Source organism: Amborella trichopoda, chromosome 1 (assembly GCF_054954075.1).
Source record: "Amborella trichopoda isolate Santa Cruz 75 chromosome 1, AtrichopodaSantaCruz75HAP2 v2.0, whole genome shotgun sequence".
Classification (NCBI taxonomy): Eukaryota; Viridiplantae; Streptophyta; class Magnoliopsida; order Amborellales; family Amborellaceae; genus Amborella; species Amborella trichopoda.
Genome location: NC_142336.1, coordinates 43,539,563 through 43,550,238, shown reverse-complemented (window position 1 = coordinate 43,550,238; position 10,676 = coordinate 43,539,563). Strand labels below are relative to the sequence as shown.

General features: G+C 35.9%; 1 protein-coding gene across 1 annotated transcript; it reads right to left on the bottom strand.

Annotated features, from left to right (window-relative positions):
- Positions 1–3,011: 3,011 nt before the first annotated feature.
- Positions 3,012–5,398, bottom strand: LOC18442140 (arogenate dehydrogenase 2, chloroplastic). The gene is made up of 7 exons (XM_006852364.4): positions 4,976–5,398; positions 4,582–4,750; positions 4,303–4,470; positions 4,108–4,190; positions 3,870–3,939; positions 3,665–3,739; positions 3,012–3,558 (listed from the first exon to the last, which is right to left on the bottom strand). Exons 1-7 carry the CDS (start codon positions 5,353–5,355, stop codon positions 3,319–3,321), a joined length of 1,185 nt encoding a protein of 394 aa, XP_006852426.1. The 5' UTR covers positions 5,356–5,398; the 3' UTR covers positions 3,012–3,318.
- Positions 5,399–10,676: the final 5,278 nt, after the last annotated feature.

Genomic DNA, 10,676 nt, shown 5'->3' with positions numbered 1-10,676 from the left:
GACATCAGTCCCACTCACAATCACATGCCCCATGTCCCGTTCACTCCTGCAATGGTAAAGCACTCGTCCTCACATCTTTTATAGACTCAAAAGCCCCTTGATATTTTCGAGGGACATCGAGTCATGACATCACTGCCTGATTCTATACACTCGATTCTCCTCTAGAACCATATGATTCATTGTAGAGAATCGCCGATTCTCCTCTAGAACCGGGGACATCGAGTCATGACGTCACTGCCCGTTTCTATACAGTGAATCAAGCGCTTCTCGATTCCCCTCTAGAACCATGATTCATTGTAGACTATACAGTGAAACGAGCGATTCTTGATTCTCCTCTAGAACCACGATTCATTGTAGAGAATTGCCGATTCTCCTCTAGAACCGGGGCGTATGCCGATTCTCCTCTAGAACTGGGCGATACACTGATTCATTGTAGAGAATTGCCGATTCTCCTCTAGAACCGGGGTGTATGCCGATTCTCCTCTAGAACCGGGCGATACACTGTTTTTTACATGAATCGCGTGTCAGGAATTGGTCACCTCTGTGTCAACTCACTCGAGTTCGTACTGATTCGACGACGATTTTTAAATCACTGCTTCTAACTATTAGATATCAAATTGGATTGCTTGGCGAATTTTTAATCAGTACTTCTAACCATTAGATATCAAATTGGATTGCTTGGGGTATGTCATAAAGTTTGAAAAGTTTTCTTTTGAAATTTGAATCCAACACTTGATACACAATCATCCGATTTAAAATCTAATAAATAATAGCGATTGTGACCCCTTTGTATTAAAAGTAGATGGTCGCTTTGTATACTGTTCCTTTTTTTTACTACCTTCGAAGATTTTTACTCTTATTTGAAACAAAGCCCCTTGGAGAGACTTTTTCATATTTCTTATAGGTCTCTCTTTAAATTCAATTACTTATTCCACACACAACTGGGTCTTGTTGGAAGCTTTAAACTAACAATTAACTAATCTCATGGTCAAAAATGGACTGCTCCAACCTTAAAGAATTGCTTTTCTTTGTAAGTGTTCAATGAATTTCAGTAGTTTCCATTAATTTGTTTTGATGCTTTACCAGGCATAGGGCAATTTTGATGGTATTTTTTATCATGTCTTTGACTGGGTCTGCCTTTACTTTCTTCCCCTTGACTTTACTTTCTTCCCCTTGACCCTTTCACAATTAATCTTCCACCAACCATCGCCTATCAAGATCGTGGCTACCTGCCATTGCAAACTCAAGATAACTATCTCTAACCCACACTGTCATGCTTGAAATTTCTACCACTATCACGAGTGGCAAACACAAACATTATTATTATTATTATTAATTTGGAAAGAGTCAATATTTTTAGATGGGTTAGTGAGAATATAGGCCATGAACTTTGACTGGGGCTGGTGCTACCATCACAGCCCAACCCTATTCTCACAAAAATTAAATAATTAAGATAGAGACATGCATAATCGTGATGCTTACTCGAATTACTCCCTAAAATTGAGGGTTGATTTCAATTTTAAGAATTTCTTCTGTTTTTTAGATCGAATAGAGATGGTCTGATATTCTAAGAGTTCAAGAAGTCAAAATTATTAGAATTTCTTCCCTTTTGTAGATCGAATAGAGATGGTCTGATATCCTAAGAGTTCAAGAAGTCAAAATTATTTTCCTTTACTACTCAGATGATGATTAGATAAGTGTTCAAGAACTCAAAAAACCTTGTTTTTTCTTAAATACACATTTGATGATTCCTAAATGAATGTCGAAATTAGAGATCTTTAACACTTACGTATATGGCCATAGAGTAAATTCCACTCTCATGTGAGTATGCTATATGTTATATACGCTTATAGAACAAAAGAGTAAGTATTAATTAATTAATTTTATTTAGGGGGAACCTTTCTAGTATGTCTCTAGACGCATATTTTATTCGTAACGAGAGGCACTAAACATCCACTCAATGGCATAACAAAAAATTTTGCAAACCATAATGGTGTTAAGCTTTAATTTATTGGGCTATAATTACAGTACGACATATCAACTCCCAGCTATTGAATCAAAATCAAATAGTTGTATGCCATTCGACATGTATAAAAGATACATGTAGAGAGACATACTCAGGCAAGCCCACCTGAATTTGCGATTGTAACTTTGGCTTGCCTCTCTAACGAGCCTGAGTAACTTGAGTTTGGTGCTCAAGTTCAAGGATATTAAAAAAAATTCATAAATAATCGTAAAAAATCTAAAAAAAATATGACAAATTTATTATATGCTTTTTTATGTTTTTTAATATTTTGACTAGAAAGTGTTTTAGCTAGGAATACTTACTTTTACATTTTTTTTTTCCCTTCTTGGATTATTTCTAAAATATCTTTAATCACAAATTGATTTTCTGAAATTTCATTTTGTCACAAAGTTTTTAAAATCATTTAGATGCGTTTTTGTTTAAATTTTACTTCAAACATATTTTTCATATTGTTCGTAATTTTTTGGTAGTTTTTTAGTTTTTAAAAGTTTTTAGAGACTTTACCCGACTTAGACAAGTAACTTGGTTGTACCATACCTAGTTATCTCATCGAGATATCCATTCTTAACAACCCTCATTAACACTTTCAATATATAACTCCCTAATTTATTAGAAAACGGTAGGGTCTGTTTTCGTACTGAATTACCCAAAAAAAAAAAAAACCACAAATTGGAACCGGTCTGAGTTACTCGGGCTCAGCCCATAGCTGCGTTCCATCCCTGAGTCGGGTTTTCTTACAATGATTATATGTGAGATAGAAACAATACATACCGGGTCATTATACGAAACAGAGGATTAAGACTTTTCCTTGAACACAAACCACGTGATTTCCGAACCATGAGTTAGAGCCAAACTCGCTGTTTATTTGAAAGAAGCAAACAACATAGCAGAAACGTCCATTTATCTCTACGGTTATTCATTCCCAACTATAGACAAGAAAAAAAATGCAGTAGAAAACAAAGATTAAGTAGCAATAAGAGACGTATAGCAAAATTCCCATATCTTTATTTCTCCGGAATTTCTCATAATTATATTACATTGGGGAATACATGAAATAAAAGTAAAAAAAAAAATGAAATGAAATTTAATCACAGTGAGAACCTTTTTTCTGGCTATGTCCACCAAAAAATAATAAACAAATTAGAAATAGGGGACAAATTAGAAAATAGGGGACGTGGGGTAGGCGCAAGAACCCTGACCCCAAGATAAGGCTCGAATGAACATGATAATGGACAATAGAATCCTTGTACATACAAAACTAAAACCGGCATTTTTCTCTGTCAAAATTTTGTCTATCTACCCAAAACTTCAGTCTTTTGGGGAAGCTCTTCCTTTTGAGGGGGCATGGCAAAGGAAGACAGATCCCTCATCTCTTCCCTTTTTGGTAGGAAATAAGGGGTCTTGGTGGTGTCTCTAATGCTTGGGACACCTTGATGAGGCACTCTCTCTATAATTTGCTTCCTCAATATATCATGGAGCCTTCCAAACAGCTTTTGCTTCACTGTTTCAAATGCTCTGTCGAGATTTTCGATCTGTTTCAATGGAACCATCCCAAGGAGATGAATATCGTGTTCAATTTTATTGATACAAGTCTTAAGAGCTAGAGAGAGAAGAGAGAGAGTGGCAATGGTGGTTTACCTGCTCAGTTGCATTGACATTGTACATGAAAAGCCCATAGTAGAGATCAAAGCTGTCACTGACTGTGTTCTCAGTCTGCAATAAAAAACAATAAAAAAAAACTTGTTACGAAATACTAATAATATGGATTTTTTTTTTTTTTGGACAATCAATAATATGGATGAATATTTTAGAAGTGAAAATAAAACAAGTAATCCAAACTCACCAGTTGCAGGAGAGTCTCATAACCTCGAGTATTGATGGGTGTAGATTCTAGGTCGAGATGAGATAAAATCCTGTAAAACAATTTAAAAAACTAAATTTAGAATAATTTTCTCTGTTTTTTAAGCAACAAAAAATTTATCTACGTTTCTAAACTTATCCTAATCGAAGCAGCATAACAAATCAATTAGTTTTTGATAATTAACAAAAAAATAAATATAATTAACTTCAAAGACATTTACCTTCCTATGGTGTGTGTAATGAATTGACTACCAGCTGCATGGCGGTCATGCTCTTCGCATGACATTTCGACCATTCGACAGCCCTGAGTACATTAATTCACATGATAAGTGAAAATGATCGTGAGCTCCATGTACAAAAGATAAATAGTCGTTTCGTGGATAATAAATATGTTACTTTTTCATAAATATTTATACCTCATTCTCAAATATGCTCAAGAATTTGGCACAACTCTTTTCTTGCTCAGTTCCTTGCGCAATGCGAACATTATCATAGACGAATGGTAAACCCGACCACCCATTCTTCCCACTCTCAGGGCCAAACATGGGATGAGTGCATATGATCCCAAATTCAGGTGGTAAGATCTGAAATTATCAAAAGAAATAAAAATATATTAGACAATGGCCAGAAGAAAAACAAAAACAGTAATCATCATAATGGTAGTAAAATTTTTATTTTTATTTTATTTTATTTACCTCTAAGAAGAGATTCTTAGGGAATTGTTTAACTGAGAGAACATCAGCAAAGATGGTATCTGGTTTGAGCTTGTGAACAGGGATGCTTCTGAGGATGTTTTCGGCCGAGAGAATGGAAGTGCAGACCAGCACCACATCTGGTTGTTGCTCACACATTTCCTCCATCTTACTGCAATTTCATCACACAATCAACTCTTACTGTTTTTCTTCAACTCCTTGAAGAAAGAAAAATATTCAAACCCAAAAAACACAAAACTACATTTATTTAATTTTAAGAAAGCATACCACACAAATAAATGCATGAATTGTTTTCTATTTAGTTTTTCCAAAATATAAAGTTATTTCTATGTAAAATGATCAAAGTTCTCTATAGGAAAGAGAAAAAAAATCTCACCTATAGTATTCAATCCCATGTTTCTCACAGTACTGTGAATAATCAGATCTAGATGTAGCCAAAACACTGTGACCTTGCCTTATCAATGCCTTAGCCATGAATTGCCCAAAATTTCCAAACCCAACTATCCCAATCCTAAGGCCCTCTTCCTTAGATCCCTTGCTATCTGGATTGGCACAAGCCCTTATCTGGGACTTTAGGTGAGAACCATTAAATTTAGCAGGGATGGGTTTACCACTAAATTTAGCAGACAGAAGATTGTTATGTGGTGTAAACATGGGGATCTTGGTGGAGGCTCTTGTTGGGGCTAAACTTGGAGGCAGGAGAAGCTTTGGCTGGTGCACTTGCTGAGCACAGGGGCAAAACTGGAAGGCCGCCATTTTTCTCTCCTCTTTGCCTTGCAGGTTGCAACGAGCCTGTGATGAAGGAGTCGTAGAGGAGCCTCGCTTTTATATATAGACAAAAGGAGAACCCATGTGTTCATAAAAAAGAAAAACTCCTGTGTGAATTTCTCCATTAAAAACGTCATTTAATAATAAGATAAAGGACAAAAGTATGATTAATAGACTAGAAAAGCCCATGGCTGAATTTCTGCATTCAAAACTTCTCATCCAAGAACAAGATCATGGAAAAAGGTATAATAAAACAAGACACGAAATTCGGAAGAAAGAGAGGAGAAAAAAAAGAGATTTGAGAGTAAGGGCGGCAAAAGACCGGGCCAGCCTTGGTACTAACCCGGCTTTCCCTTGGGCCATGTTAGGTTAAAAATAAGAGATTCAAAAGTCGGCACATAATCGCACGGGCTGACTAAGGAATTAGTCTCCCCATTCCGGTTTCGTGTACATATAGGAAAACAATTGAATCTCTCCATACAGTAAAACAACGATTCTCTATAGTAAAATGGTGATTCGGGCCACCATTACTAAATTTAAGCCAGTTTTTGCATGGATCACCGTTTACATATTTTATGTCAGTTCATTGTTTTCCCCATACAGTAAAACGGCTATCCAAACTGCTAATTCACCAATTTGGATCGGTTATTGGGGCGCCCGATCAAGACCAATGATCTATTTTTAAAATCACCGTAAAAACAACAAATGAAATAGAAAAACACAAAAAAAAAAGAAAGAGAGTCGGCCCAAAATGAACCGAGTTGATACTGGTCTTAGCCCTGCGCTGGGGCCACCGAGGCCCTACTTTTTCATGCGGTGGCGACCGATCCGAGCCGGTACAAGCCCGGCCACCGAGTCCATTACCAGCCTTTATATGTGAAAGAGGAGAGAAAGTGAGTTTGAAGAAGACAAGTACACGCGTAGGTGTGATGGTACGCAGAAGGTCAGATTGATGACCAAATTGTTTCGCAGCCTAATCATGAAACACGTGTGAAGTGACGACTAGCCCAGCCCATTAGAATACAGGGCTATTTTGGTAATTAGGCGACTGGTAGTTGGAATAGTTTATGATCTATTTCGCCGTCTATTTAGAATGACAAAGGGATTTGGTGTAGGGGTATAATAGTCATTTCGTCGAAATTATTATTATTGACAAGCGTTTACGGTGAGCCGAGGATCCAAAACTTTTGTGGATTTTGCCAACTTCAAATCATTCGAGCCTCCCCATATTCAACTAAAAAGAATATAGGGATGTTTGACTCATTTTCCGTTTCTACTTTTGCTCGGTAATTTCTTTAAGGAAAAAGTTTATGTAAGGATGTAACTTTAGAATGTAGAAATACGGTACGGATGCATTTCAAAAATCTATCAAAAAAAATATAGTTTTAATATTAAAAAATCTTTTGATTGGTTATCTCGACATCCAAATATATGACTACAAAAAATAAAAAGATTTTAAGTTTCAAAAATAGTACATTTTACAACATATTATCTACACTGTCTATTTTCAAGATATTCATATGTTTATAGATCTACTTGATTTTAACTATTTTTAAATTTAAAATTTTATAATTAAATATAAAAATAGATTTTGAGATTATCCTAAGACCATTTTACATCTAAATTATATACCATAGTAAAATATGAAGATGCACCTTACCTCTACAGTTATAATGCATCTGTATGTCAACTGCATCCATTTCCTAAATACCATATTTTGTCCAAATAATAGCTTTTCCTTTTGTTTGTGTTGCTCCAGTGTAATTTACATGCATCAGCTTCATATTAACTTACATTAGGACAATTTTAAATATATTTTTATCCCTTGTAATAAAATTAAAAATTTTAAAAATAATATAAATAGAGCAAATTTATAAACACTTGAAAATTTTAAAAATAAGAAATCCAGATACCTTGTAACAAGATATACTAACTTTAGGACTTGTAATCTTTTTTTCCTTCACACCCACTTTTGAGATCGAAATCATCAATTGAAAGGTTATCCAACATCATAACACTCTCATCTAGAGGATTTTTTAGGTTTGCCTTATGTCAAAAATAATGTAAGGTTGCAACCTTATATAAACCTTTTTCTTAAAAAAAAACGTAATTGTCCCAAAGAAGTATTATTTTTTATTTTTATAATTAAAATATTAAGTATAAACAAAAAGGTAGTTCAACGTGAATAGATTTGAACTTCAAATTTACTCATTTAGGGTCCGTTTGGTTTCTTGGATTTAGATTTCTAGGAGTCACTATTCCCTGAAAAGGCCGGCCCAATCATGTTTGGTTCGACATTTATGTTGGAATTGATATTTCCATGAGATTTCTGAATGCTCATTTTAAGCCTAAATTTTGGAAATCTCAATTCCACCAAGATAGGTGGAATTGACATTTTATGGAAATGACCAATTTTTCACGGAGGGAAACTATATCAATTTGTAGAAAGAGAAAATATATTAAAATTTTAGAGAAGGAAACTACATCAAAATTTATAGAGAAAAAATCATGGAATTTTTTAGACAGAGAAAATACATAGAATTTTTTAGAGAAAAAGAGAGAAACTATCTCAAACTTAAAGTTTTAGAGAAAGCATCTTAAAAATTTAGAGAGATAAACTGTTAGGACCCAGATTTTTCCGGTATATTGTAGTGCGCTGGTGGGTCGTCAGCACGAGGGAGCTAGCATGAGGGCACTTGTGAGAGTGTTGGCAGATCAGTGCATGGTTAAGCGCGAGCAGGTGATTGCGTGCGAGTGGATACATGTTAAAGCGCGTGCGGGGACTGGTGTCTGTGCGGGCAGTAAGGCACAGGTGAATTAGTGCACTGTTGAGCGCAACAGGAGCACGATGATGCATGGATGGATATGGACGCGCGTTATGAGTGAGGGCAGACGAGTTCGCTGCTGGGAGGGTGTGCAGTTTTACGCACCGTTGAGCGTGGGTGAGGGCACGAGAGAGCGGGGGTGGTTGATCGCGCAGTTGGGCACAGATGGCTGCACACGCGTTGAGGGCGTGGGCCGATGAGCGTGCCGCTGGGCGAGGATGGTGTACGGTAATCTAGGGAGCTCTCTCTCTCATGTTCTCTTTCTCCATGCATGTGTGACAAGTGGCCAATGCTTGTTGTACCCATAATCATGATGTCTTACATTTTTCTCTCACTCTCTCCTCATACATGCCTCTTGTGTGTCACTTGTCATTAGCATGCTGCCATCCTTTTTTGCTTAAATATACCCCCTTCACACCCCATCCATTGGGTTTGCTCTCTCTCTCTACTCCCTATCGTCTCTCACCATGTTCTCCCCCTCTTGCCTTAAAATTTTGAGCTTTGAGACCTTTCCTAGCCTTAAGCCTTTGAGCTTGAACCTATCCTTTTGAGCTTGGAATTTGGAGTGAAATCTACGTGGAGCACTTTGGAGTTTCATTTAGTATTGTAACTAAATCTAGTTTTCATATTTTCATGCTTTAGATTAATGCATGTTTGCTTAGCTTATCAAAGTATGAGATTTAAGTATGAGTATGACTGTGAAAATGGGTATGGATGCATGTTACTGAAATCCTGATATATTGTACTCTGTTTTCTAGAACTGTGGCTCCAGTTTGAGAAACTATTTGAGTATCCTATATATCTCCTTAGATCATGAAATTTTGTGAAATCATATCTCATTGAGTTTATTTTATCATGGAAAAGACATTTTGTTAATATCTTTTTTGGTTTAAAAGTTATGTACCATTTTCTGAAGCATGCTAGATTTGTGAAATGAAATTTCAGGGATTTAACGTATTTTTATGTAGAGCTTTTCAATGATTAAAACATATTAGAATGATGGCAAACCATTTTTAAATTATATATAAATGAGTTTATTTTGAAAATGGTTTTGGAATCATGATAAAATTCCTTGTGGTTTGAAAGTTATGTCATTTTTCCTTTGAGTATGTTATCTTGGATTTTCTGCTGTAAAAACAAGAACTTTGTTCAAAAACATCAAATAGTTTGGCAAACTTCAACCAAAATTTTGGGGCTACCCCCTTCATGAAAATTGTGTTTTTATGATCCTAAATTGTTATAAAAGTAGTCTCAAGTCCAAATGATATTCTTATCTCATGATATGCCTATATAAGTGGACTCTATTCACTGTGAAAAAATCAAAAAAATAATCGGAAGATGACTTTTGAGCCTATGAGCCTGATGATATATAGTATGCTTTGGACATATTGTTGTTTCATATGAACCTGTCTCTGTTATGATATGTATTCATGAAAGCATGCTCTGTTATGAAATAAAGGCATAACAATGAGGCATACTCTGTTATGGAATGAATGCATGTTCCATTATGAAATGAATGCATGACAATGAGGCATATTTTGTTATGAAATGAAAGTAAGCTCTATTATGATGTGAATGCATGTAGTAAGACATGCTCAACTATGATATGAATGCATGTAGTAAGATATGCTTTGTATGCATGCATGATAATGAGATATACTCTGTTATGATAAGAATGTATGTAGTAAGACATGCTCTATTATGTTATGAATGCAGGTGGTGAGACATGCTCTGTTATAATATGTGTACATATTATGATACACGTTCTTTGGTGACATGTGCACATGATTTTGAGACATGCTATGTGATATGTGATATGTGATATGTAAAAAAACTTGTGTGGCCAGCTATGTGATATGTGATTTATTGGCATGTTTGAGCGTATTGCATGACCATATTGTGATATGTGATTTATTGGCACACTTTGAGCGTATTGCATGACCATGCTGTGATATGTGATTGATTGGCATGCTTTGAGCGTATTTTCATGATCATGTTGTCATATGTGATTGATTGACATGCTTTGAGCGTATTGCATGACCATACTGTGATATGTGATTTATTGGCATGTTTTGAATGTATTGCATAACCATACTGTGATGTATGATTGATTGGCATGCTTTAAGTATATTACTTGACCATACTGTGATATGTGATTGATCGGCATGCTTTGAGCGTATTGCATTATCTAACTTGTGACCTCTCTGGCTCACCTAATGATAGGACAGGAGTAGAGATAGATGATGTTTGGGTGGTCGCTCCCCCATTCATAGTGATTGGTACCCATAAGTATAACACTCCTGGCCAAGGTGGCGTAAAAGGTAGTGTCTAGCAAGGCCATCGCTTATCAAAAGCTCCAAAGCGCGTTGGGGACTCTGTGTGTGTGTGTATGCGTAAAAACATTACGAAATGGATTCCTCATTTGTCATTGTTTTTCCTCCTGAGTGATAGAAGAAATCCTAAGCAATGGGATTGGCTTGGTCT